This window comes from Alnus glutinosa, chromosome 3 (genome assembly GCF_958979055.1).
Source record: "Alnus glutinosa chromosome 3, dhAlnGlut1.1, whole genome shotgun sequence".
In the NCBI taxonomy this organism is placed as follows: Eukaryota; Viridiplantae; Streptophyta; class Magnoliopsida; order Fagales; family Betulaceae; genus Alnus; species Alnus glutinosa.
Window position 1 is genome coordinate 36,898,154 of NC_084888.1, and position 25,037 is coordinate 36,923,190.

The 25,037-nt window shown below is 36.0% G+C and overlaps 2 protein-coding genes across 4 annotated transcripts; one reads left to right on the forward strand and one right to left on the reverse strand.

Annotated features, from left to right (window-relative positions):
• Positions 1 to 2,612: 2,612 nt before the first annotated feature.
• On the reverse strand, positions 2,613 to 13,928 carry LOC133863892 (uncharacterized). Of its 3 annotated transcripts, none has more exons than XM_062300025.1 (25): positions 13,632 to 13,928; positions 13,045 to 13,175; positions 12,823 to 12,907; positions 12,628 to 12,681; positions 12,336 to 12,427; positions 12,125 to 12,228; positions 11,249 to 11,324; positions 9,567 to 10,026; positions 8,742 to 9,074; positions 8,320 to 8,529; positions 8,087 to 8,185; positions 7,930 to 8,002; positions 6,672 to 6,799; positions 6,260 to 6,554; positions 5,964 to 6,187; positions 5,759 to 5,883; positions 5,468 to 5,585; positions 5,086 to 5,141; positions 4,852 to 4,945; positions 4,585 to 4,774; positions 4,451 to 4,504; positions 4,302 to 4,370; positions 4,124 to 4,227; positions 3,953 to 4,015; positions 2,613 to 2,889 (listed from the first exon to the last, which is right to left on the reverse strand). In XM_062300025.1, exons 1-25 carry the CDS (start codon positions 13,686 to 13,688, stop codon positions 2,782 to 2,784), a joined length of 3,402 nt encoding a protein of 1,133 aa, XP_062156009.1. In that variant the 5' UTR covers positions 13,689 to 13,928; the 3' UTR covers positions 2,613 to 2,781. The 3 variants fall into 3 exon arrangements, with proteins under 3 accessions (XP_062156009.1, XP_062156010.1, XP_062156011.1); XM_062300026.1 differs by having other exon boundaries at positions 4,585 to 4,768; positions 13,632 to 13,925; XM_062300027.1 differs by lacking the exons at positions 13,045 to 13,175; positions 13,632 to 13,928 and having other exon boundaries at positions 12,336 to 12,444; positions 12,823 to 12,904.
• A 1,414-nt stretch (positions 13,929 to 15,342) lies between these two features.
• LOC133863676 (gibberellin 2-beta-dioxygenase 3) lies at positions 15,343 to 17,152 on the forward strand. Its single transcript, XM_062299718.1, has 2 exons — positions 15,343 to 16,190; positions 16,753 to 17,152. The coding sequence occupies exons 1-2, from the start codon at positions 15,390 to 15,392 to the stop codon at positions 17,056 to 17,058; spliced, it is 1,107 nt and encodes a 368-aa protein (XP_062155702.1). The 5' UTR covers positions 15,343 to 15,389; the 3' UTR covers positions 17,059 to 17,152.
• Positions 17,153 to 25,037: the final 7,885 nt, after the last annotated feature.

Here is a 25,037-nt window from a genome sequence, read left to right on the forward strand (position 1 = left end):
TTGTGGTTTTCAAATCAAATGACCCAACTTGGTAAGCCCAAGTATATGAAAAGTTTCAAATTATTTGACTTGATTTGATATTTGATATTTTGATTCATCATTCATCAAAGGGGGAGAGAGAAAGCATCGTAATAATGGTGCCAAAGCTTTCTTTATTTTATAACGTTACCTCAAAAAGATTTGGAAAAAATGATTGATTTGGGGTCAGTTATGTTGTGAAACTAGTCACAATCCACAAGGATCTTATGGGCGTGTGGTGGGGTAATCTCTTTTTTTGGTTTGGTTGCATTCAAGTAGAAGGAATTCAGATATCTAAGAGATGTGAATTTTCTTTGATTACTTTGAGGGGTTGGGAATCCACATTCTCTTGCCTTTGGAAAATGTTTTTTTTTTTTTTTTTAAATGACAAAAAAGTTCATATTCATTTTAACACAAAAAAAAATAAAAATGAATCAATAAAACTTAACCCATTAAAAAAAGGAAATAAATATTGGTATTTCATAACTCTTGAGAGAGTACGTACGCATAGATATATAAAAGGCTTTGTTGTGTTGCCATTTGTACCTTTTGAAGGGGAAATAAAAGCATGAAGTTGAATCACATGTCGCTACAATTAAAATAGAATTTTATTAAAGTTAATATAACTTGATTATAACAAGCCCAATGAAGGGTTTCTGTGGGTATAATTGTGAACATATCGAAACAAAAAGAGAATAAATATATTATGACAATTTATTTTTGGAATTGTTTCACTATTATCTCCAACTCGATGTATGTTCCACTTTTTAATATGCTTAATTTGACACAGATTATGCAGTGAAGGTTCCACGAATTCCACCACCAAATAAAAAAAAAAGGTATCATTTACTGAACAATCATGAAGAAAAAGGACTTATAAAGGCCGAGTTCAAAGTTTCGTGTACGAAACTCTTGGTTCCACGTTCCAATTTTTGGTCATGACTTGCATCATTAATCTTAGAAAAGCATGATCAAAAAATTATCATAGCCAACATCACACTCATTTTCAACCCATGAAATTTCAGTACTTTTCAATGTAACAGAGCATAAAAATATTTTGGAAACAATAAATAATTCCAATAAGATGCCTATGAATAAATATGAATAAACGAAACATAGAAATTTTATGTTCACATGAATCCTATTAAATTCATAATCATTTTCAAACGTGACTTTAGCTACATTTATAGAAATCTAGATTTTCAGACATCACATTTCTTGGAACGTGAATGTCGGAGTAATGTTAAAATTTGCAAACCAAATTCCAAGTTAACGTTATATAGGAAAGATTTTGTTAACTTTATTGATTAGGGATATCAAATTAGAAGTGGTATGATTCGGGTGTTATGTTCCTTGTTGTCCATGCGAGCACAAATCCATCCAAAGAAAACCCCAAAAGTGTTCCAAGCCACTTATAGTTGGATTGGGATCCCCGGCAATTAGAGCAAGCAATTAAGAGAGTTTTTAATAGAGCTCACTTGTCCAGTTTGAGGCTTGTTTGGACAAGTGGAACTCTGTTTGTAAGAGTGGGCAAAAGCCGCCCAAACCTGCACTACCCGACCCGCAAAAGTCGGATTTTAGGTTTAAAATTGAGAATCCGGGTACAAAATCGGATTATCAATGCGGGGCGAAGCAAGTCATGGGTATAACATTTTTAAAATCCTAGGTACTCGCCCCGCCCTGCACTTCTAACACGAAAACCTAAAAAAACCTTGAACTTCCTTTACCTCATCAATCGTCCCTGCGCCGCTCACCCCCTCAATACCTAGACGATATATCCACTCAACCGCGTCGTTCGTTCCACACACCTCTCCAAATCGAAAGCATCGCATCAAGTTGCCACCATGGTTCCTTATCAGCCATGAGCAACCCACCATAGCCGCAGATCCAGAAATCACCGGATCCCGTCTTCCAAACATGTTGTCAACCACTGCCAAATTACTCATAGCCACCATCACATTTCTGCCCAGGAACCACCTCTCAACAGCCACCCCAGCCATCGATTTAGAACCCACCGACACCAGCACCTGGTTCCATCTTGTGCTGCTATAGGTCCTCTAGCGCCGATGCACCAGTTAGCTCTTAGTTGGCGCACACATTCCAGTCTCATTCGTTGAGGTTTCGTATTTTGTGGTTCATCAAAAGGAAGAAAAAGAAGTATGCCTTGCACAAAATACCTGACCTGACCTGTCCAACCCGAGACCTAGTGGATATTGCTCACTGTCGTTGGGCCATGGGTTGGGTTTTTACAACCTGCAATATGCGGGTTCGGGTGCCAAAATGGCCAATACCCACCCCGCCCCGCCCCGTGCCCACCACTACCTGTTTGGACAAGCAGAACCCATCGAGTACCTTATAATGTAATTGGACAAGATGAAAGAGTATAAACACATATACACTATAAGAAAAACAAACTCATTGAGAGAGAGAGAGAGAGAGAGAGAGAGAGAGAGAGAGAGAGAGTCGGACCAACCAATACATATATACAAGTGTAAAACACACACACACAAAAAAAAAAAAAAAAAAAAAAAATCAAAGTAGGTCTCTATTCCCGAAGAATTTAGCGAATCAATTACTTTACACAAAACAACACGGGATGAACCTAAGATTAATTAGCTATCAATATATATTAACATGAGAAATTGTCGTGAATGCTTGATACAAATTTATAGTTGAATCTTGGATAAAAACGCCCTCGCATCCTCTGAAAAATGCTTGGCAAGGGCTAAGTCACTCTTGCTATTATCAATTGATGCAAACTTGTCAAATGTTCCACCATTTACGACGTTCCATTGTCTTTGCGAGTTCACTTGCCGCTGATGCAAAGTTCTCAGCCCCACTTTGCAATTCTTCAGTACGTTGACTGAGCCTCTGGTATAAACAGTAAAGCAAACATACTCAGTCAGAATCGAGCATCCTCTTTTCCTTGAATAAATTTTATGCCATGCACAACCATAATGGATTGAGATCCCCGTACCGGGTGCAATCTCTTATTTGAATTGTTCATTTAAATGGACGGTTTAGATTGTGACAGCAAATAAAAAGAAGAAAGAGGGGTGATTTGCAGTGCAAGGGGGGCCGATCCACCCTCCCTCAAGTGGTGTGGTTTGGGGTGGCAGAAACAACTCCTTGGCCGCGGGAGTGGTTCTGCCTACCCAGTGGCCTTTGGTGTATTTTTTTTTTTTTTTTTTTTTTTTTCTTGGGGGGGGGTGGTGGGTCTGGTTTGAGGGATGGCCAGATCACCCTAACAACTACCCTTTTATTTTTTTTATTTCTTGTCACGATTTAGACCATTTATTTTACCCAGATAAAATGTATTGCACCGAATTTCAACCCAACCATTAAGAACCATTTTACCCGGAGGCCTACTATTTTATTTACCCCTCCTCGTGGGGTGGTCTCAGTAGCTTGTAAAGCACCTAATAAACAAGCTTTATTTTCTTTTGTTAAGCACTGCCATTACTGAACTATCACATCCAGAACAATTCATGTTCCCGACCAACATTGTTTTCCATATTTATGACTCAAACTGAAGTTCAGTATTCTAAAAGTGGCAGGGCAGGGCTGCAAGAAAACAGATAGAAGATAAAGGGAGCTCAACCATGCACTGGAATGGTGGCATTCTCCAAGATATTTTAATTTAATAACCGTTTGCTAAACATATTTTATATAAGATAATATCAGCAACATAAATTGTTTCAACTCCAAAGCATATAGGCTGCAACTATTAATAAAGGTTACCAATATATGGAATTCTATATTGCTAATTCTAAAGTTTGGTGTCCAATGGTATATTATCCAATTTCCAACCAACTTAAATAGTGTGCATTATTCAAACGTCTATACCTCAAGAAAACTAAAATTTTCCAGTTGATAAGTTCATCCAATGTTATAAATAGAGAGAATATGAGACATTCATCAACAAATAACATACCTCCAGTTTTTCTTTGCGTTCTGCAAGCTTATCCCTTGCATGTGAAGCTGCTGCAGAGGCATCCTGAACCCACTGACCTTGTCAGAATATTTAACTTATACATGTAAAGCACTTGGTTAATGTTCTAAAAAAAATTCTTAATGGCTAAATGATTTTCACACACAACATTACCCCAGCCTTTCTGTATTTGGCCCTGATTTCTTCTGCTGTCCTCAGTCTTGGCGTTCTTTCATTAGATGAACCCTCAAATAATCTCTCCCTCTCTGTCCCCTTATCTGCGACAATAAGAAGAATGTCAAGTTCATTCCATTTAAAATACACATACCAGAAAGACAAGAAATAGAAATACCTATCCTTTCGTTATTGCTCTCATGATATGAAGATGAAAGTTCTATGGGTTCCTCAATTTTAATATCATCTGCATCAAGACAGAGTACTCAGTCAAAGAGAGGAGAGGGTGTGGCAGAAAGAAGATGATTGGAGCAAAAGATGGAGAACCTATGTTAAGATCCCCAATGTCTAGTTCCAAGGGTTCATCAATTTTAATATCATCTGCATCAAGACAGAGTACTCGGTCAAAAAGAGGAGAGGGTGTGGCAGAAGGAAGATGATTGGAGCAAAAGATAGAGAACCTAAGTTAAGCTCCACAATGTCTTGGTCATCCGTTACTGCTGTGGAAGGCTTTAAGAATGGGGGACTTGAAAATAAGCTCTCTAAATGTGCGAAGCTATTCTTGTGAACTTCATATACACGGTGCTCCTCTATACCTGCTTCAGAGCTCTTAATCCTACCACCTAAAAGCCCAGGGGCAGCGTCCTGTGTCTTCAGAAGTTAGCCATAAAATCATATATTCTTCATTTATAAAGAGAGAGAGAGAGCCCAAAATAATAAAGCACAACCTCTCTATTCTTCTGATTTGGAGATAAGCTGATGGAGGCATCTACAGCAGCTTCAAGGACCTTATCATGAAGACTCGGTAGAGACTCCGGAATCCTAAATTGGCCAAAGGCTCTTTCAGAAAGTATTCAACGTACAAAATGTTTGTCTTTCCATTAAGCATATTGCTATAGAGCTTGATGGCTAAATGATTACACACATTCACATGAGAGAGAGAGAGAGAGAGAGAGAGAGACCTGAAGTCATTTTCACTGGCCAACAGAGATACTGTAGCAAATTCATACCCATTTACCTATAAAACCAAAATGTCATAAATTCACGTTACATATTACAACATAAAGCTATAACTTGGGAATAAAAACCATAGAGAGGCTTGGTGTCACAAACTAATCACATGTACATCAGTTTATTACAGTCTAACCATAGGAGTAAAGTGTAATCTTCATTTTTATATTTACTATAAAAGACGAAAAAAAAAAAAAAAACAAAATGAACCATCTTTCCCAGTTGAATTTGTAAAAATAAATTCATGTGACTATAGATCAAATAGTTTCTGATGACGCATAAAATAGTAAAAATGAATAACTGGTCCATTTCATAAATCAATATAAAACCAACCAGCATAATTTGCCCATTATCGGAAGAGAACATTGTCTTCTCCATGTTAGTCTTGAAGTTCCACCTTAGGATTGACATTAAAGAGCTTTCTACCAGTACTTCAAGAGTTGGCAAAGACCTGTCCAAAGACGATATCAACTTCCTCTAACAGATATTACGGCTGAGTAAAAAAAGATTTGTAACCAAAAGCATTGAATTCTAATAATTGATATAAACAATAGGGTCATCAAAATCACATTGGAATTTATAGGTATCAAAGTAAGCAAGAAAGGCAGTTGACGAACACTTCACCTTATCTCAATGACTCCACTCTGATACAGTACAGCCAGTCCACACTCTTTCTCATCTTTCTTGAAGGTTGTAGACCAACAACATGGTTTTGCAAGATTCGCCTTCCAAATTGAGTTACTGTCACCCTAGAAATAAGGCAGTCCCCTTTACTGGCAAATAAAGAAGTGGAAATGCTGAAAAAGATAATGTATACAACAAGAGTCACCTCAATCATAGACTTCAAAGAGTATAAGAACAATGCATCTTCACAACAAAGTAAAAGGAATAAGTTTATCAATCCCTGCCCAAAATCCTCAGTTTCGCCAGAGGTGTCAAGTTCAACTTCATGCGCTGTAATTCCAGACTGTAAATTAGTTGGTGCAGATTCACTTTTCTGAGCTGAGTTCAACGAATGCTTTTTTCTCATTTCAGGGATAAAATTGCTCCCATCTGCATAAAGAGATTTCTCAGCTACAATTCAAAGGTATAAAATCTACTATTTCCTCCAATGAAAATACTTGCCTATAATGTGCATAGAAACTGCAGCCGAATTCTTTTTTGGAGACATTGACTGAATGGTAACCATATTGCAAGTCGCACTATCTATGACAATGATATGTGCATCCCTGGTCATTACTAACACTAGCCCATTTCCAAGATTTTCTGGAGTTTCAGATTCAGAGACCTCAGTAATATTTATTAAGCTGTTAGAATCTGAAAATGTCTTCACAGTGAGAGAAATTATAGGGGAACGTGAGTCGGATAGACAGTCTGTAAGGAACAGAAATGATAATGTACTAGTATCAAGCACTGCAACCTGTAATATGAATGGAAAATGTGAATTATTAAACGTATTAAGCTGAAATTTCCAATCAATGACTACCCCAAATTAAAGAACAGTACTATAATAAAAACATAAACAGAAGACTCTCACCCGGCCACATTCAAATCCTACGGCAAGTCTTGATCCAAAATTTGCAAACTGTAGGGCGCATATACGAGAATTGAGGAGTGAAAACACAGCTCTGCAGCAAGGCCCATCACCTTGGTCCATATTGTGAACTGCAAGCAGCTTACACAACAATTAGCATATAATTAAGATCGGAAAAATCAGAACTATTAAGTGTGCATTATATAAGACAGAGAGATGTATCACAGACAATACTGGCTTTAATCATCAGACCACCATCCAACAGGCAACATTAATCTGCCCAACTTCTTATTGTAGTTAACAAGAACATTAATCAGCCCGAGTCTTTATGCCATGTTAATAGTATCATTGTAGTCATCTCCAAACAATTAAAATCTGGTTCATGCACAACCACTAATATGTGCTAACTCATCAGCCTAGCTACTGAAGCATCACAAATTTGGTTGCAGGACAACATGGAACCACAAAGATAATTTTTCACACAAGGGAAACAAATTTACTAGAAAACATTCCTAACAGGCATAAAGCACCACTCCATTGCCAAAAACACAAATAAAAATAAAAAATAAAAAATAAAAAGAGGAAAGAAAGAAAGAATTTTTACTGTATATGGATGGGACTGAATTAATGATGGAAGGGAAGAGAGTGGAAACTAATAAAACACCCTCTAAAACCATCATTTCTTGAACCATATTCTTTTTTGTTCCTCCTGGAGAGAGCGCATGGCATGACCATGTGAGAGTAGGGTCAACAGGATAAGGTCTTCTTAAAGAGAGAATTAGCAGACATTTAGTGACAAATAGTCATCTAGGAATCTATTAGTAACACTTGCTGCAGAGTTTTTTTTCTTTCAGGAATAACATAGTCAAAGTTCCTGTTAAGATCTTGAGTTCACAACCGATTTGTCATTTTGATATGGAAACTTGCTATGGATAAACGAAGGTAGCACACCCCCCCCCCCCCCCCCCAAAAAAAAAAAAAAGATTGAGCAACTTCAGAAAAACAACAGTAAGCCTTTGAGACTCGAACCACTCAACTGTAGAAATCCTTAATCTCAATCACTTGGGGTTGGCCATGTCAATCTTTTTTGACCATTGAACTCTATATAGACTCTAGGCCGTTGATGCCTCAAAGATCCCACTAGTCATTTATCAAAACAAAATCCCCCTAATCACCTTTTTACCTTACTTTGCTCCTTGTTTGTAGAGCTAATTTTTTGAGCAAGACATTTGAAGGGAATACACAGAGGATAGAGCCAAACCTTCATTTTCAGTTTCTGTCACAAAGTGAAAACTTGTCTCATCCGAATTCCTTATTAGCTCGTATAGACGAACCTACATGCTCTCAAAAGTGAAGACAAGCACTAAACATCGAGTCTTGACCGCATTAGAAAAAGGCAGAAGGAATTTAACTCTTACCAGACCACATTCATTGCCAATGGCTAATGTTAAAGTGTCAGAGCAGAAATCCAGTGCTGAAACCGATCCACTTGTACCAGCAATGTTGATACCATTCACCTGCCATACATAATGCATGTTCTATCAATAAAAACATATCTCAACAGGAGCTACGGATTAATATCAAAGCCAAAAGGGTAAGGGGCTAAGCTCTCTGTGACATTTGAAAATTAGAAGTAAAAAAACATGCTAACCTCAGATCCTAAAATATGAATAAGTGACAGGGCTGGATATGTAGCATCCCATACTCGAACCGATCCATCTTGATAACCTGCAATGAATACTCTCTCGACACAATAACCTTCAGTCTCAAGAAGCTGACTGTGAATGCCACCAGTCAGAGGCCACTTTGTACCACTTGTGTCTGAAGTACGTGCTGCATGAAGTTTTGCAGCTGAGACAATCTAAATGAACAAGGAAAACTTGAATCAACAATGGTCGATGATATGTACTATCCTTGGAGTATGTTCTGTTTAACTTTTGCAGCTTTGAATATTTAATTGAAAATAGGTAACTCAGATTAATATCAGGGTGGTAATATTGAAAAAAAAAAGTGTATTTATTAAAATATTCAACTGAACTGTATTCAGTACTTGTGCTAACAAATAAACAGTACCTCAGACAGAACTCTTGAGAACTTCCCATTTCTATAAACCAAACCAAGCTTTGCCACAGTCATGTATGGGTCAAGAATGGGTATGAGCATCGGATACTGCACTGTAGCTGCAGAAGCCTTTGTTTCTTTCTTAGAAATTAAGTCAGACAAGCAAGTATCATCGTAGAAATGCAATTTTCCAGGATTTGTCAATACAACTAGAGACATGCCTCTACCCTCCATTGCACCAGTACTTGGTAATAGAGCCATATCTGCAAAGCCATTGAGTGTAAGGTCTACACGTCCAATGCATTTCAGACTTTCTATCCCAGAAGACCAATCTAGGCTCAAAATCTGTAATATGGAAAAGAAATATTCATGAAGAACTTATACGGTAATCAGACTAAGTATTCTACTGTTAATATTGCCGTTTTTTGGAATTCATCAAGTGTAACACAGTATAGCAATGGAGCTAATATCTAACTCAGGTAGCAAAAGCAGACTGTAAATATATTGTCTCCCCCCCCCCAAAAAAAAAAAAAAAAATCCCAAAAGGACAAAACCGTGTCTTTTTCTTCCTTTATTCCACAGCGACACCTCAAATGTCAATGTTCATGTTAACATGTTCGTAATCCCGTAATATTGAAATAAGATGCTTTGGTCACTATTATCTGTTGGCTCTTGGCTCGGGTGGTAAAGGGATGGGTGGGATTGTGAAAGGTCTCATGTTTAAATCTTATCATCACAAAAAAGACAGGTACTTTCCATCACTGTATTTTGATTATCACAAGAACGTATACTCAACTAACCAATATATGAAAAAGCTATTTTGAGTTGAAAGCACACCGCTAGAACTTCTTCAGATCCAACTTCATCACCGCCATAGACAAAGAGTTGGCCCCCACAATCATTATTAGATCCACTTTTTGCCCAATGCAAAACAATGACAGGGAGTCTTTTGTTGCTCGACGATAATTGTAGCTTAACAACATCATTCGACGATTTTTCAGCTTTATGATCTTTGGTAGAGGCAGCATTTGATAAATTCCAAAACATTATATCTCCATCTATGTAGCCAACAGCAAGAACTGATCCATTATTAGATACCCAACAGAGAGAGCTTATCTCTTTCTCCAGTTCTCTATCATCCAACACATCATCAGACGGCTCATGTCCTGTGTCTTTTGAACAATCAACCACTGTTTTGTCCTTTAATATGAGGTCCTTATAGCCTCTAACAAGAACAATACGATCTTCAGAAGCATCCCATAGTATCATCAACCCATTCGCATATGCAATCAGCAATCTGTGAAACGATACATTCTTTCAAAATGCATGAAGTAGAACGAGTAAATCAAAGTAATGTACAATGTGCAATACTCATGGATAATTCCCCTTCTAGATTCATCCATAAAGCACGTATAGTTTTTCTTTTTTTCAGGCACACAACATTATATATATATTTAGAGAGAGAGAGAGAGAGAGTTAAAACCATACATACATAATACATATGTACATGTATCATATAAACCAATACACGCTCAGTTTAGTGGGGACAACAATGCCCTAAGGTTAGACCAATGGAAGAGCCAAGAAGGCTCCCCCGCGCATGCAGGGGTGTGTGGGTGGGGCAATTGCCCTCCCTCACTTGTGAAAAACATTTGAAACCTTCTTTATTTGAGTTCTATAAGTTTGCTCCCCCTAGACTAGTGAAAAAAAATTGAAATCCCTAGAGTTTGTTTTGAGTTTTAGAAGTTTGACCCCTCTAAGATATTATGATTTATGCTTGTTGATATTACAGCATAAATAATGGACTATGTCTCTTTTATCCATCAAACTTCATTTAAAAAAATTGAAAAATATTCCTATTTTATCAATGCCTTTTACGGTTCAAGAAATATAAAAGAACTTGAGCCATTAAAGAGAAAATGATGAGGCAATCAAAGAGAAAAATTACTAACGCATTTCAAAAGTGAACAAAAAAAGGTGAAAAGAGCTCAACCTCTTTATGCAAGAATTTGTTCTTCTTCGTGAATATTTGAGCATACACCTTTAAATCTAATTTACTAGTTTTTATGTTTATTAATTTAGTTCTTTGTTGTTTCTAGATATCAATGTCTGCTGAATTCAGTGTGTGCGTGTGTCATAAACTTGCCCCCATGAGTTATCCTGGTTTTGCTAAATAAATAATATTTTTTTTGATAAGTAAAGTAGATTGAAAAAGCGCAAAGGGGCGTAACCCATAGTATGCCCTTAATTCAAAGAAAAAAGAGAGCACCTATCTATGAATTCAAAATAAGAACACTCATGCATAAACTGAATTTTCTCTCTCCACATAAACAAAATAAATAATATAATTACCAATACATAAGCCTCAAATCATGCATGGACCTACCCCATCCATAGCCTCTAAATGCAAAGCATTGACGTTAGCTACTAGTAGAGAATCGCAAAACCCAAGTTCATGGTTTTGAAATGCAAAACCAGAAAATTTTAATCAGAGAAATTTCAAGTAAATCTTGTCTTGCCTATTTCCCTCGGAACTAGGTTGATGCAGAACTCCAACAACAGAAAGATGATCAGGCAATGGCATCCCAGCTGCCTCTGCAAGAGCAAATTTTTATACTTATTTAGATGTTAGAAGTTACAAAGACCTAATCGTCCTGAAAGTAAACACAGGATAAATGGCCACCACACATAATGCAGGTGAGATGCAAAATTAGTGTTATGGATAAATGTCTTAAGTTTTTGTTGTACTTATCAATTTTTTATCTCTGTATTTTCAAGTTTATATTGACGTACTCATGTATGAGATGTTTAGGATGATCAGCACATAAACATTGGCTGACATATCAAGCTGACTACATTAGACATACCAATAAAAACAAATGAATGTTTGCAAGAGTGTAGTTCGTATTAGATTATCAGAAATGTAGTTCGTATTAGGTTATCAGAAACAATTCTGATAATATAATATTTCTCCTACTGAGGAAAGTTCATTGAGGAGAATAAAAATACCATGGATGCATGCTTGTGACCTGTTTAGTTTATCACCCTCCCTTTTGTTCAATGTTTTGATTACTAGAAAGTGACTTGAGCCAGTCTATTTGGTCAAAATCCACCAACCAGAAGGATCAACAAAATTATCTTTTCAGGTTCTTAGTATATACTCATCCTGTCATCCATATGTATATTCGTAAATTTTAGTAGGGAAAACCCTGTAAAACCTTACATGTGAAATGAAATATATGAAACATATTTACAACCACAGAATACTATCTCCAACTAGACTTAGAAAGGCATGTATCACCATAAAATAATTTGAAGTTTGGAGAACTCAGATAATGGTGATTGTAAAATTTTCTGCCTTCAACATCAACCAATTGTAAGAATATAGCAATTACCAGCTATGATATTTGTGGGAACACAATATGGTAATTGTATAATTCTTCTGCCTTCAGCATCATACTTTAGCACAGACACCATCCCATACTCACATCCTATATACCTGTATGGAATGACAGTGTAAAAATGTTCCACGGGTCAAGATTTCAATTGTATTTGCAGCCAATATAAGCATAACGATGATGCAGCATAAGCCACAAAGTATCATACATGTAAGGGGTGCCATAAATGACAGAGAAAGAAGTTATATTGGACTCCCACTGTAAAGTAGAAGCTATTTGCCTGTGTTCCAAATCCCAAACCTGCCAAAATCAGTAACCTATTAAACCGATTAATCTATGTCAGTGACTCAGTGGGGGGAAATTGGAAGAATAAAATATAAGAAAGAGAGAAGGATCAATGTAACAAGAAATTCTATAAAAATAGTGAAGACCCAGATGAGGTCTTGTAAGTGAAAAAAATAGTTCACAAGAAATTTAAATGGTCCAAGAAGAATCAATACCTGAATTTCATTTTCACTTGATATGCTTGCTACAAAACCTTGATTTTGTAAGAACTGAGGAAAAAGAAAACAAAAATTATATAATGTTGTCAGACAAACATTTGCCGAATTGAAGTAAAACCAGACATGTAAAAATGAGATTGGTGCACAAACTAGATGCAAGCAATTTACTCTTTGCATTTAAAACTCACAAACCTCTAAGTTTTTAAAGGGCAGCTGCTTAGGAGATATAAGAAGCGCTTCTATATTGTCACCACCAATCACTTTTATCCTCCCATCCCTGTAGTGAGCAAAGAAGAAAAAGATTCAGATTTGAAGCTAATAATCATCAAATCAATCACAACCGATGCATTTTGGTGTCAACAAATGCTTAATGTTCCAAGATTCATTGACGAGTCTAATTATGTCAATTCTCACAGCGTTCCTATTGCCAACAGGCTTTGAATTGGGTCGAAAGCAAGAATGGATGCAGTAGATGGGATCCCATAGTGAAGAGTTACGCGTATATCCAAGTCTGCGGGTGTCAGACTTCCCTGAGGCACATCATGCTGTTGAAAAAAGTTTATTAGAAATTGCAAAAGATATACATACAACGCAGAGGAACAAAACTAAATGTAGTTCGCAATCTATGAAGCACATCCACAGTACATATTTGAGCGTTTCAGAGAGAAAACTATATTCATTAGCTAAATAACAACCTAGCTAGCTCTCAGTATTCTGAATTGAGGAAAATTTCTTATTATTTGCTCAAAGAAAAGCATTTCCAGGTAAAAATCGGAATCATTATTTCTATTAAATGATACAGATTAATAAAAAATAAAAATAAAAACGAATTTTGAATTCAAAGGAACTGAATGCTATAGTTGTATTGCAATCCTAAAAGAGAAAGACAGAAAATCATCAAAACAAGTATTTCTTATATTCATACAATTGATAACGTTAACAAATAAAAAAATCAATTTTGCAATGCGATAATTAAGCGAAATTAGGTTGGGCTGGAGAACCTGATCAGACTGTTGCTCAGCGCCGGCGGTGATCTTTTGAAACAATTTGGCGAACATGGCGAAAATCGAAGACGAGCTGTTTCTTCTTCTTCTTCTTCTTCCGCTAGAAATCGTTGCTTTTTGTATTTTCTGATTCTGTAACGACTTTTCAGGTATGGTACGGACGATGATGTTGATGCGTCATGGATTGGAATTGTGTTCGTGATCGAAGGCAACGCGAGGCTAGGACTCTCGGTGACCGTTAGGTGCGTTGTTTCTACTGGGCTTATTAGGCACTTGAAAAAAATTCGGGGACCCACAATATTCCCATTTTGCCCCCATACTGCCGTATCTGAAATGGATAATTGTAATTGAACACAAAATTATATTTTCAGAGTTCTTATAACGACATGTTCTCGTCGTTGGTTTTATATAATGGTCTTTCTCATCCTCTCCGCCACATCCTCGATAAGCAGTTGGGTTGTTGGCCCTCATGACCCATTGGGCCTCGTAGTTTGGGCCCGACCACTCCGGCCCAAGCCTGCATTCTCAACCCAAATTGGCCGGATGAATACTTGATATATCATTAGGTAAGTGTCATCAAAAGAGTTCATAAAGTCAAAAGTATTGCTCAAATATTTGTAAAGAATATGAGTTTAACGATTGAGATAGCTTTTTAAATTATTTGTTGGAGGAATTTCTTACGTGCAATCTATTAAATTGACATTCTATTAAATTCACATGTGATTAAAATGATATGAGTAAAAAATACCCGTAAAAATCATATATTCTATTAAAAATAAAAAATGCAATGAGAATGAATAGTACTAAACAAAAGCATGTGACGTACGTGAGAATCAAACTAATTCCTAAGCACCAGTAGCCCCACCAATTGTAAACATATGAAAGTTTTGAAGTATGCTTGGTATTTATACAGACAAAGCATGAATGCATAAAAGTGAGCACCCATGCTTTCATCCAATAAAGAAAAGTTTGCTCCCCTGTAACTCAAACCTGCCACCACCAGAGGGCCAGAGGCACAAATTCCCTCACAACAAGGGAGCAGGCTGCCACTAAACCTGCAAAAAGTTGCGAATTTTTAGAACAAGCCAAACAAAACTAATTCAGAAGCATGCATTTCACCACAGGCTCACAGCTGCTGAGCAGTTGTTTTGATCTAGATATTCCAGCTGCTTTTCCTACTTAATAAAAACCCTCCTTACCAAAAAGGAAGCTACATTTCATCCTTGCCAGCTCTTAACAAATGATTAATACAACTTACTTGTTGCACCCCACAATCTGAGTTGGATCAAAGCTGTGTTTACAGAAAGTTAAGTGCCAATTGAACATATTTCATTAACTCAGAGAAAATAACTGATTTATCATCCATATCTGCCTTTTTTTCTTTTCTTTTTTTCTTTTCTTTTTTGGGTGACATTTATTATTATTTTTTTATTCAATTTAGTGACGTTTATAAATGACTTTGTATGACATGTTAATGTATAGATAATTTTTTCCTTTCTATATTGGGTTCGAAAAAATTTCTTTAATTTAGTTTATAGAACTTTGTCTTTAGAACGTGTAGTTTTAATATAAAATAATATGTTTCAAAGACACGTATTAATCTAATAGACCGAATTAAAATGCTCTAGAAAAACTTTGTTCTTAAAAAAATGTATCTCCTTGATGGGGGGGCATTTCTTTATAAGCTAAGCTTTGTTGCAAGTTGCACACTTAATTATATGCACTTGTATATCATTTTCTTTCACATAAATCATCATGGCCTCTTCAACTCACAAGCAACAACAACAGCTACCAAACATGTACGGCGCCACCGCAGCCCCGCCACCCACACCGTCAACTCAACCCCCAAACCTCCTGTCCACGTCAGACGCTGCCGACGCGCTCTCTAGGCTCCTCCACCGCCTCCCCTCACCCACTCTCTCCCTCCCCACTCGCCGCTCACCTCCCGCCATGTGTCCACCTGTAGTCTCTCTCTCCGGTGATCAAAACCCCTCCACTACTATCCTCGACGCCCTCCAACTCGGGTTTTTCCAAGTCACCAACCATACTATCCCTTCCCAACTCGCTGGTTCGGCCGAGTCAGACTCGTTCGCTCTTTTTGACCTTTCTCGGGACAAAAAAGAGTCTTATTTTCCCAAGAACTGGCCTCTGGGTTACGAAGGTGGCGATGACGAAGACGGGGACGGACTCGGCGAGTCCTTCCGCTTGGACTCGTCGTGTTCTACTGAGTCATCAACCGAGTTGTCCTTGGACTCTTTGCGCGAGTTCACTCGCGCTCTGGAGAAGCTTGGGCTGAGGATCATCGAGCTGCTTTCGAGCGCAGTGGGGTTTGAGAATCCTGTAGGGGAGGATCCATCCCGGTTTTGTTCGTTGATGTGGATTTCTGAGGGCGTACCCGGGAATAAACCGGTCTTGTCGGGTGGGTTTTACCCGTCTATAGTGGGTTTACATTATCAAATCAGGAGCCAGAAGTATTCGCTGCTGGCGGATTCGGGTTGGGTTTCTGTATCGCCACAAGTGGACTCAGTCATGGTCACGCTTGGCGACATTGCTCACGTGAGTTTTCCTACTATTCCTTTTTGGCTGAAATAATGAAATATACTCATTTTGATTTTTCTATTGTTTTTGTCAATTTAGTCTCTTGTAAGTTTTAATTTGGTCATTACTTTGATCCTTTTAAGTTTGAGGATAATGCTGGTCTCTAAAGTGTCACATGATGGCCACTTGACAATCAAAATCATGAAATATATGTTGTGTTGCATCTTAGAACCATATTAAATTTAAGAGTGACAATTCGTATACTTGTGTTGAATTTAATTCATTTACTTGTGTTGAATTTGAGTTATGTTGAAACATTAATATAATATTATACAGATTTGGCTTAAGAAGTATAAAGTTACAGCTTGTAGTATTCAAGTCGTATCGTATTCGGATCGTGTCATATCGAGACATAAATATAAAACTATAAATGTCTAACTCTAACTTGATCAATTTAAATAAACAGATTAGATTCTTCAACTTTAATTCATTAATTTCATGTTGAATAAATTTACGAATCTGTGTAAAAAATTATCAGCTTGCTAATGAAGTTAACTCTGTTGGAATGAATGAATTGTAGGTGTGGAGCAATGGGAAGTTAAAGAAAGTGAGAGGGAAACCAGTGGCACATTTGGGAGATGCCAACAACACAGGCTGCATATCAATGTCGCTGCTGGTGACTCTTCCTATGGACAGTGAAGTCTCCCCCCTCATCCCAAAGACAATATGTGGCGATCGCGACGGGAAAAAAGATGAACAAATTGATGGTAGCACGGGCGAACAAGAAGGGAAATTGTTCAACTCCTTTTGCTTCGAGGACTATGCGTGGAGGGTCTATCATGAACGCCTTCTTTTCAAAGACCCACTTGACCGGTACCGTATTTGATCTCTGGATTTGTTGTGATTTATTATTTAAGATTGTTTTTAATGATATTGGAGTGAAAATCTTTACACATTATGCTTTTAAGTTTTTCGCGAAAGTGTTTCGGATATTACAATAATTTTTTTTTTAGTGTACGATTTTTATGGTATTGTTTTTAAAATTATGAATACCGAAGAAAAATATATTTGGAATTATGTTTTTAGATGGTTTAGATGATAAAAAAAAATGAAAAATATATATTTGAAAATGTGAATTAAATAATCGACAATGCAACCTTGGCTCTTGGTTGTTTATTTAGTGACATTGAAGTGCTTATATTTTTATTTTTTAATGAATTAAAACTTTATAAAGCAAACACAAACAAAACAATCTCAACTCTCCGGTAAACACTAGATAAAGTTTTCCAAATACAAGGAAAAACACGCCTATACAACAGCAACAACATGAAACAAACTAAATCAAGACCCAACTCTTACAACAAAGAATGTGAGTTCTAACTATATAAAAGGTCTAAGTGTTTATCAAGCCGATGAAAGGAACCCTTAGCTAGGATTTTGGACCTCACTTCCCACTTAATTTGAGCTATAAGGGCCTTCTCAATTTTAGAAATATTTTCATAAAGCAAAGCATTCCGTTGTTTCCAGAGATGATACACACAAGCACCAAAACAGAACTTGCTTAGGCTAAACTTCAGACTCTTTATGTGCAATGTTGTTACACACCAATCGACAACACTCTCCCAATCTGAAGGTGGATCATTACAAGAACAATCATTCATAAGAGCTGTCCAAATCCTTCTACTAAAGCTACAATGGAAGAACAAATGATCACGACTTTTCTGCCATCCATGGTAGAACAGACAATTAGTCATCCTTGTGTAATATTCCCCTCTACACATTATTTCTTTAGTGACAATTACATTTTGAACGACCAACCAATTGATGAAGAAATGCTGCGGAATAGACAGAGAGAACCAAACAAGTTTTCATCAAACCGCAACAGATTTTTTGTTTCTCAACTGCTCCTAAGTTTCCGCACAAGAATAAGAACCATTTCTAGAATTCCATATAAGTAAATCTTCAATACCTTTATCAACCTTAGGAAGTCTTCTTTGGATCTCAACAATACTATTAAAGTGCTTATATTACACAGTTATTTTTAAAATTTTCCACAAATATTACTCCTATTTTGTCATTCGTTGTAATGCATTGAAATTTATCTTATTATGTGTCAGTGTGTGCTCTCTTTTGCATTCACAATGGCTTTCTTAAACGAGATTAGCTTATGTAAATTTGAATAAAACTATTCAAAATTTTAATTCAATAACTTTCTTAGATATTCTCTAAACTACCAGCTACAGTTACTATAGCCCACCCTAAACATTCTTTTAACACCAAAGGCAAAAACTCTCTCTCTCTCTCTCTCTACTTTTTATTTTTTATTCATAAAAGTGTTTTCTCTCTCTTTCTCAACCCAGAAACATCCCAGGACCAACTATTTCCTTAAGAGAGAAAAAATAAATAAATAAATATATCTACATGTATAGTTACACATACAAAAATTCTACACGTAAGAATAAATAAAGAATAAATAAAAAAATATTAAAATGATATAAAAAAGAATAAAAAATCTAATGTAAAATATATTTGAATAAAACAGCAAAAAGCCGTTTGATTTCTTAAATTTAAATTGAAATTTAAAAAAAAAAATCATTGTGATATACGTAGCAATTAAGATTAGCAGCTTCAGGTAACATAATGAAAGGCCCAATTCTTTTTCCAAAGATTTGATGAGGCTCAATTGAGTTGTTAATGCTCAAGGACTCGATTCAGCCCAGTCTGAAGGGCCGTCAAGATCTGTTAAAAAAAGTTTGGAATAATTGCATCATTAGCCTATGTGATATGCTATAATTATTTTTTACTCTTATAATTCAAAAAGTTTATAAGAGGTCATCGTGGTTAGCAATAATTACAAATCGATACCTGGAGTCAAATTCCGTTATAAATTTTAACAGATTCTGTCAAATGCCACGTCAGCACCACGTGTGGCCAATAAGATGGCGACACATGTCCATCTTAATAAAAAAAATATAAATTTATTAAAAAATAAAGAAATATACTTTTTTAAAAAAATAAAAAATAAAATAAGGGAAGGCAAAGGGGTGGCTAGGCCACCTCCAGCCAATGGGGGGTGGTCGCGCGCCACCCCCAGTGGCCACCGGGGGTGGCCCAGCCACCCCTTTGCCTTCCCCCCCCCTTTTTTTTTAAATAAGTATTTTTTTTTAATAAATTTATATTTTTTCATTAAGATAGACACATGTTGTCATTTTATTGGCGACACGTGGTTCTGACGTGACATTTAACAGAATCTGTTAAAAATTTTAACGGAATTTGACTCCAGAAATCTATTTGTAATTATTGCTAACCATAAAGATTTCCTATTAACTTTTTAAACCATAGAAAATGAAAAATAATTATGACATATCACGTAAACCGTTGGTGCGATTATTCAAAAAAAAAAAAAAAAAAAAAAATTAGGTACCATTATGCGCTTTGTTTCTTTCTATTTTGGACGAAAAATGGGTTTCTTTTCGGGTCCTCGAGGTCATCGTAGAACATTGGTGACAACGCCATCTCTAGACGCGGGCCTCGATGTTTTAAAGTCGACAACTCCGCCATTACAAGTCTCGAAATTAATTTTACGATAACCGAGCACAATAGTTCACAAACCCTCAAAATTTATTTAATAGTAAATCCATTTTGATGATTGAAGGAATAAGAGAGCAAGCAGACGGACGCTCTAAAGGCAAGAGATAACCCTAAAATGCAGCCTTCTCAATGTCTAACGCGTACCATTTTTTTTTAGACTATATATATTGAGAGAAAATGTGGGGAAGAGAGAAAGAGAGACCTTTTGCTAATAAAAAAATTATTTTGTTTGATAATGGTTTTGAAAAATATTTTGACGTGATACAATAGTGGTAAGCATTAATTGAGGGTATTGTTATTCAGAAAAGCTCATGCAACAGTTCTGAATTTTTGCAAGTTGTGGAGGGTATGACCTCAAAATGTTCTACTGAAAAATTTGAGTTATTTATGGTTATATCGTGAAGAATATGGTTCTGTGGAAGTACTGTAGTTTATGGGAGGAGTTCTTTGATCCCAGTTTAGTGTTGAAAGAGTGACAATGGAGTCTTTTGATGAATAAGAATGTTTCAGTGACGGAGATGGATGAGAAACAAGAGAATGGAGGGATAACACATATTTGATGGGAAATACCACTGGTTGATGTCTACAAAGTTAATTGGAATGCGGCAGTTTTCTGGGTATATGGAGTTGGGAGCCATAATAAGGGATCACAAGGGATATGTGATAGATATGAAAAGCCTAAAAAAGCTGTAGAATTTTGAACCTCTCGTTCCTGAAGTGTTGGGAGCCCTACATGCTGCAAAGTTTTGCAGAGAGCTGGGTCTGCGACAAATTGTGCTGGAGGGTGATGAGCTCCAAATAGTTAATGCTATTTGATAAAGTTTATTAAGCCTTACTCTTTTATAAAAGGCACATTAAGAGAAGAGGTTTGCTCGAAGCTTATAAAGCCCACAACCCAAGCATACCTTGGCAATGTGGGACTCTTAACACGCTCTCTCACATATAGCACTATTGTCCAAACACGTGTACAACGGGAGGGAATGCCCAACATTATTCAAGGCCCTAAAGCTCTGATACTATGATAAAGTCCATTGGGCCTTACTCTTCCACAAAATCCACCTTAAGGGAAGATGTTTGTTCAATGCTTATAAAGCCCACAACCCAGGCATACCTTGGCAATGTGAAAATCTTAACACTATTAAGTCAAGCAGACAATGCTGGAGTAGATATGGACATCTAGTGGACAAAACTAGAAATGTGATTAATGCTAAATGCTTATAAAGCCCCACAACTCAGATATACCTTGGCAATGTGAGAATCTTAACACTATTAAGTCAAGCAGACAATGCTGGAGTAGATATGGACATCTAGTGGACAAAACTAGAGACGTGCTTAGAATGGTGCCGGTTTGGCAAATAATTCATGTCAAAAGGGAGGGAAACTCTACTGCTCATGATTTAGCTAAAGCGGCAGTTAAACATGTTATAAATCAAGTTTAAATGGAAGACTTTCCTTATTGTATTTCTTGTATTGTTTTGTTATAGCAAATTGCTCTATTTCTATGAAATGAATAATATAAGTATTTTCTTCAAAAAAAAAAAAAAAATAGTGGTAAGTGTTTTTTAGTAGGGTCTACATTTAAAAAGTGCTTTATATTTTGAATTGTTTGTTAATATATATATAGTTTGCTTTTCAATTTTGAAAATAAAAGAATGTTTTAAAATTATTACCAAACAAAAAAATTATTACGGGTGTCTTTTTTTTTTTTTTAATGATTTGTTTGGTGTCATTCTCTCAAATGTCACGTGACTTTTAAAATCACTATTAAATCTCAGATGATCATTATTGGCTTTTACTCCTCTTGAATGTATCATTTGCAAATCTATCACTAAATTTGTGAAACTCACATGTGATCTCACAGATTCAATGGTAGATTTACACATCTCTTATATAGAGATGGACAAGAAAATGAAACCAAACAATTTTTCTATGGGTTTTTTATTTTTTTTTTATTTTTTTATTTTTTTTTATGTTGTAATTTTCGGGTGGGTGTCGTGGTATGCAGGGAAAAAAAACCAATGAGATGAAGTGACATGCAAATTAAATATTGGAACCTTAAATTAATGCCAAATACGTGGAATTTTATTAAACCTCTTTTGGAAGTTATTTCTTGTTTAGGTATTTTTGGTGGACACTTTCCCCATTTGTTCAAATTAGTCGGCAACGCAATGCGGTGGCGTGTAAGCGTGATGGGAAGTGGGAACACCCCGTTTGAAAAATGGGTTTGTTTCGCCATAGGTGAAATGTAAAGCTATTAAATTGACATGTAATAATTGGATTTGAAAAATCGTTTTAGATCCCAAGTTGTAATAAATAATTAATATCTCAATCTTAACAGAATTTTGATTTATGAAGTTATCAACTTTAAATCCAAACACTATATATATATATATATATATATACATATCAATTCTAAAATTAAAGTGAGCACAAAACATTTCCACATAGAGATTTAGTGACAAAACCTTTTAAAGAACTAATTAAAAGTAAAACAAGTTTTTAGGCTAAATCAGCTAAGGTAGGGGTGGGCGTCGGTTCGGTAGGCAGTTAAGTCGGTTAACTGACTTTTGTCAGAATATAGTCGATCGGTTAAGTCGGTTAAGCGGTTAATAGGCGGTCGGTTAAGTCGGTAAGGCGGTCAATTGGCGGTCGGTTAAGTCGGTAAGGCGGTTAATAGGCGGTCGGTTAAATCGGTTAACATTCGGTTAAAATGGGTAATGAAACGACGTCGTTTTGATTTTTTTAAAGGAAAAATAAAAAAATAAAAAAATTGATCATACATTTCGTTCTTACTAAAACGACGTCGTTTCGTTTTATGTCGGTTCGGTTAATCGGTCGGAATAGAATTCGGTTCGGTTCGGTTACTGTTTAAAAGACAGTTCGGTTCGGATGCCGCTTAAAAGGCGGTTCGGTTAGGTTCGGCTGCCGATTCAGCTTTCGGAATAAAATTTTATACCGACTACCGAACCGAAATTAGTCGGTTAAAGTCGGTAGGCGGTCGATGGCGGTTCAGTTCAGTAAGCGGTCAGTAGGCGGTAGGCGGATTATTTGCCCACCCCTAAGCTAAGGTTTAAAACAGTTTGTCGTAGTCTCCCTCGAATGCGAGCTAAGGTTTCATAGTTTTTCACATAGCAGTGTTCGAACAAGGTGAAATTAAGTGTCTCAGATCTAATTTGATGACCATTCCAAACAAACGATGTGTGATGATTGCGATCATAACATTATGGTAGTCTTCTAATTAAGCTTTGTTAGAAGTCAATGCGATCGAACCTTTTGGGGAATACAAAATTAATGCCTTGAAGTCTTAGTTCGAACAACCTGCAATCGAGGTATTCTGGAAATTGTTCTTGAAGTGCCGTTTATGTTCTTGTTCGAATGGGCTTGCGATGGAGCTATTCTGATCTTTAATTTTAACCAAGTTTTAGGGTCCGTTTGGGTTTGCGATTTTCAAAAAGTGTTATTTAAAAATAGCGATTTTAAAATGTGCAATTTTAAAAAGTGATTTTTAAAAACACAATTAAGCGTTTGATAAAATTGCAGTTTGGCCATTAAAATCGCAGGTTAACCTTTTAAAATACTGCATTTTCAAAAAAGCACACAATTGCCTACGATTTAAATAAGCACTTTTCTACGTTTTCAAATCGCAATTTTTTAAAAACGCAGTTTTCAAACGGTTCATTTTCTGCGATTTGGTTTAAAATCTCATTTTGTCTTTACGAAATTGCAATTCCAAACGCACCCTTATGCATCATATGAAGACTAACTTAAACCCTAAACCTAGACTAATCCACAACAAGTTTTGATATTTTCCAAATTCAATCTATTTAAACTGATAGTTTACTTCAATATATTTTTAAAATTGCATATGATAATCATATTTATTTTGAACACATGCATGCCAGTTTAATAGGCTAAATTAAAGAAACACTTTGTTGAGAATAGAATCATGAATAATGATATATAAAGGCCAAGATGGGCTATATCAGTTCCTGTGAGCACAAAGTTTTATCGAATTGGTTATGATGAGATCTCTCTCTCTCTCTCTCTCTCTCTCTCTCTCTCTCTATGCTTTCGTATAGTTGCCTTAGCTTGTAAAAAAAGCGATATTCCAACCATCAAAGTGACACCCGAAAGAAGTGAAGGGAGGCAGTACAGAAACAAGATGTTGGTGTCCTCACAGAAAAAGGGATTCCTTAGCCTTTACTTTTCTCAAACTTAAAGTTACTAATTATTCTGATTTCTTTAGGGTTTTTTTTTCATACAAATAGTTAACATCATTAAGAGCCTTAATTATGCATCAACTGCAGTTGGGCTAGCTGTTCTTGGGACAAAGTAATATAACAACTCACATGGAGATCACTGAGGAATAAAAAGATACGAGTTTGGGAATTCAATCATTTTTACATGAAATTAATTCATTTACGCCAACTTAAAACAAAATTATTAGGTGAGAGTGAGTGTGGAGTTGTGAACAACCTGATCACAACGATTCTTACCATATAATCAGGCTTTTGGGATTACTTTTGTATTTAGTGGCCCACGATTAATAAAGTCTTAGAAAAAATAATAAACTAGAAGAAAAAGTATATACACTCTCCTTTTAACTATCTTGTAATTTGTAACGTATTCCATCCGTACAAAGAAATGACAAAAATACTTTTATAAAAATTTAAAAAATTAAAAAAAATATATATCAATGAAATTTTTGTCAAATTTTTTTGCTGAGAAGGAGTTTTTTTTTTTTTTTTTTTTTTTTTTTTTTTTTTTTTTCAAAAAGGAAAGTATTTTGCAACACATTGGTACACAATTTGAAAAAACATTGCAGCCAGAGGCGGAGCCGGCCTCCCCAACTTGGGAGGGCCAAATTGAAAAAAAACAAATTGGGGGGTCAAAATTAAAAAAATAAAATAGGGGTAAAATTTAATTTATTTTTCTTTTTTCTTTTCTTTTTTTAGTGAGAACCTTACGGTTGGGTAGGGGTGCAGGCCCCAAGCTCCTTAGTGGCGGAGAGCCACTGATTGCAGCAATTGAAAGTTGGGAAAAGGAAAACATTGCAAATTATATATTGCTTGTTTAGTCTTGGGTGGTTATGTTTTATGGACTTTCCTAGATATACCAACTCCAGAAAATAACAAACAATCCACACCAAAGGTCCCAATGAAGTGAAATTAGGTATGACATATCAGAAAAAAAATAAAATAAAAGAAAAATGTGTTTGTGTTTCAATTATAGTCATATCATCTTTAATTTTGTTATATAAAAAAAAAAATATTT

Coding starts and splice junctions, on each gene's coding strand:
- LOC133863892 (XM_062300025.1), bottom strand. CDS start 13,688: ATGTTCGCCAAATTGTTTCAAAAGATCACCGCCGGCGCTGAGCAACAG. Junction 5,884..5,963: donor CTTTGAAGTCTATGATTGAG/GTGACTCTTGTT, acceptor CCTTATTTCTAG/GGTGACAGTAACTCAATTTG. Junction 4,228..4,301: donor GAGCAATAACGAAAGGATAG/GTATTTCTATTT, acceptor TTATTGTCGCAG/ATAAGGGGACAGAGAGGGAG.
- LOC133863676 (XM_062299718.1), top strand. CDS start 15,390: ATGGCCTCTTCAACTCACAAGCAACAACAACAGCTACCAAACATGTAC. Junction 16,191..16,752: donor CGCTTGGCGACATTGCTCAC/GTGAGTTTTCCT, acceptor AATGAATTGTAG/GTGTGGAGCAATGGGAAGTT.